This window comes from Anneissia japonica, unplaced genomic scaffold (genome assembly GCF_011630105.1).
Source record: "Anneissia japonica isolate Jap-2015-1 unplaced genomic scaffold, ASM1163010v1 scaffold4988_len2956909_cov206, whole genome shotgun sequence".
Classification (NCBI taxonomy): domain Eukaryota; kingdom Metazoa; phylum Echinodermata; class Crinoidea; order Comatulida; family Comatulidae; genus Anneissia; species Anneissia japonica.
This window is the reverse complement of record NW_022696345.1, coordinates 1,864,040-1,867,903: the sequence shown is the minus strand read 5'-3', so window position 1 is coordinate 1,867,903 and position 3,864 is coordinate 1,864,040. Positions and strand designations below refer to the sequence as shown.

At 33.0% G+C, this 3,864-nt stretch overlaps 1 protein-coding gene across 1 annotated transcript in view; it reads right to left on the bottom strand.

Moving 5' to 3' along the window:
• Positions 1-3,512: 3,512 nt before the first annotated feature.
• The window catches only part of LOC117101898 (adhesion G-protein coupled receptor G2-like), a 26,911-nt gene continuing 26,559 nt past the window's right edge, over positions 3,513-3,864 (bottom strand). Inside the window, exon 18 of the mRNA XM_033242015.1 lies at positions 3,513-3,532. Within this exon, the coding sequence (XP_033097906.1) occupies positions 3,513-3,532 (20 nt within the window). The remainder of the gene's footprint in view (positions 3,533-3,864) is intronic.

Below are 3,864 nucleotides of genomic sequence, written 5' to 3'. Positions count from 1 at the left end.
CCACCGACTGATTATTTTATTTCAAATACAGAGTTGAATATATTTAGAATATGTCTGCGTTTGCATATTTGTAATGTTGCTAATGTTATGTAGACCTATATATATATATTTTTAAATGTAATATCTTATCAATCATCTTATCAATACAAAAAAAAAAAATGATTTAGTCGATTACGATTGGACGTGTTTCTCAATATTGATGACAGGCCTATACTTTCATTGTTGTCGGGCTTTCTCACATGCCGACCTGTTATTTAATAACAAGACCCATCATACGGATGCAAGAACATGCTTAATGGGAACCATCATCAACAAGTTAAATATTGAGTGACTGAAATGACTCGCTTTTCTATCATCCATTCAGGCCACATAGATATTAACTTATTTATGTCATGAAATGATTTGTAACAGGACGGTACCGTAATCATTGCTGAACAAAAGACAAGACAACAAAACTGTTTTTATTAATGATTTTATTCTTTCATAATCGGACAGATAAGACAGTATCCAACATGCTCTGTAAAAAGTAATAATGCCTAAATAGTTCATTGCTCTGTGATTATTCGTTTAATCGAGATTTATATTTCGTGGAAACATTTGTATTTGTGACTATATTCACTGTGACTATACATTTAACCGAAAGTGAACATTTCTGAAAACATTTGTATTTTAAATAGCATGCGATCAACTGAGGAAAATATATCTACAAGGTACTTAGGGAATAATTGGTCATCTTTGGGCCACACTTGAAATTTATATTGAACGTCGTAATTGGCTTACCATTCTCAGAGGTCCCGGGTGTCCCGGAACTCGCGGGATTCTTTTGGAAATCTGACAAGCAAGCAAGAATCTCCCGGAAATAACCTCTCCCGCAAATTCATAATATTTTATTGTTTTCATTATTTTATTATCGACTGTCAAGCAGTAATAAAATTAAATGATTTAACCGAAGTCATTAACCTCTGGCGATAGCAAAGGTGAAGGAGTAGTAGGCGGCCCTAAATGGGGGAAAAATTTATATGGTGCAGCTGATGTAGCAGGCTTACCAAAACGAGGCCAGCTGTGTACTATCTAAAGTACTACACACAATTACACTCTATTACAATCTAATATATTCGCCATGGTTATACAATTATTATTATACAGTACCAGTATACATATTATTGTAGGCAGTGGGCATGTCATTCAATAACACAACAATAACTAAAAGCATACGAAAAAATGTATCAGAAATTACATTTGTTCTCATTGTACCGTATATATTTAACACGGACCCAGACCTTCGCACCGTTTGCCATGGCGAAGTTCAGAGTGAGAGATAAAGTATTTTTTAATATGAAGTGCCTGGTAGTCTGGCGAAATTTCAACTATATCAGAAATGACACCTACCTCAACCAAAGACAAAAATATAGACAAAATAAATGCAATACGTTTTTTTGCATTGTTAAGTATGCAGTACAGTAATTAAAAAAATAGATGCAATAATACGAAACAAGCAAGTATTAAGGTAAGTGATGTATATAGAGGTCAGGAATACTATGGTAAGTCATGTATATAGGAATTAGAATGAGAGAGTGATATAATTGTAATGAGTTGTTTGTCCAGTGACGGATTTCCCCAAGCAATGTAGGTCATAAGATAATAACAATATTATTGTTTAAGTTTTTCTTTACTTTTGACACAATGACCATGCGTAATATTAACCCACAGCTGTACATGGTACCGAATTTTCATAAATAAATTAAAAATAAAAAGAGGACTGGCATCTCGTAGGCCTACTTGGTGTGGTACAAACGTTCATCGCATTTATGGCTTTTTAGGCGTCGCGGTGCTTCTTCTCTCCGTTCTCTTTAACATCCACAAAATATTCAACAAAACAACGTGAAAATAAGTGACGGCTGCATGAAAAACATGAATTCCGTCATCAAGGGACACAACTCGCAAATCATCAAAAAAGAAGTTAAAGCAACAAATCCAAAAACATGCAACTGCAGAAATAAAGAGAACTGTCCACTACGCGGCGAAAGCCTAAACAATGCACTGATATATAGGGCTACAATAACTTCCGACTCATACATTGGACTATAAGGCGGAGCATTCAAGCAACGATTCAATAATAACACAAAGTCCTTCAGGCACGAAAATTATGAAAAAGAAACAGAACTCTTAAAACACATATGAGAATTAAAAAGAAAGGGCTATAAATACTCTCTGAAATGGGAAATCATTAAGAAATCCAACACACACAAACGTAAATCTGGCCCAGTGCAACCTTAGCAAATCCTAATGATGGCAAAACAATCTACATATACAAAAGAACCGAACTAGTCGCTAAGTGTCGTCACAACAGCAACCCACTGAACCGTATTAAAAACAATACCTAACCGCTCTATGATGAACAATATAAATAGGATACAGGGGCGGATCCAGAGATGTCCAGATACACATTTTTTTTCTTATAAACCTATATAAATATATCATTATGTATCTATTTTTAATTGTTTGTTCAAAAGAGCATTAAAAAGTGTATAAAATTTAACTAAGTTAACATTTTGTCTTGAAAAGTAATAAACGTTAACTTAAAAATTACAGTATCTTATTTTAAAATCCTTTTAAAAGAATATTCATCTTAAAATTTAGTTAAAAATTATATTTATGATATCTTCTGTTTAATGTAGCCTAACATAATTATTGCAAATTTTAATATGATTCTTTTTCAATTAGTTTAAGTTTGAAAATATTATTTTGTTTTTGGAAGACACAGTATTTCAGATACTGCGACGATTCTATGACAAGCGAAAATACTTGTCTAGCGCCCTCTTTAGTTTAGATGATATTTGTATTTGTATTACAGTATACGATTTTTCTACTGTATATTTACTTGCTTACTTGAATACTTGCTTGAAGTACTGGAGTTAAGAAAGCTTTAAGCTTGCCCCCCCCCCCCACTTTTTCCCAAGAAAATGTGTCGTAGGGGCCTATTTAATAAAATGTCTTCTGATTGAGAAATATTACTGAAAAACATTGCGACAAAAACTTCCGCCTCACACTGAATGAGAGTGGCGGAATATATATCTGATGAACTTCACTTAATTACTGATTTTTAAAAAGGTGATTTTGATAAGCATAACTTGGAATCCAATTTGTCTATGTTCTCAACATCACTTGAATCAAACAAGACCGAATCAACAACATTGAAAACATTTCATGAAGTGTTAAACTATTGGAAATCATTAAGTTCTAGTCAGAAGTCACTATTTTATGAGGTTGGAAAGTTGTTCAATCTTGTGTTAGTTATGCCTGCAACAAATGCTGTCAGTGAATGATCATTCAGTGCATTACGGTGCATTAAGACATACTTACGATCTACTATGTCTCAAGTCCGTCTCAATCATTGTATTTTTTTTGCATATCCACAATGACAAAACAGATGCTTTAGATCTTGTCAAAGTTGCCAATGAGTTTTGTGTAAACAACGAACACCGTTTTAATATATTTGGTACTTTCGTTGCTTAATGATATTTGGTAGCATCTATAATTTACACAATATTGCACATTATATGTGGTTTGATCTAGTAATTGGTATATTGTAATGTATTAACATAAGATGCCATGGAAAACAGGTTTTAAAATAAAATAGGTACTCTTGTCTACTCTTTGTTTCTCGTTGTTTAATTCATTTTTTTATTACAACATTACAAAACATATATAAAGTCATTTTACAGGAGGACGATGCCTATCAAATAACTTAATAAAAAAAATCACTAAAATTCGTCAAATATCCGTGGCTACCGACTGCTTATTTCCCCCTACTCCCAAATTGCTTCCTACGGGCCTGTATAATGACCTATCCAGTGAAAAAAA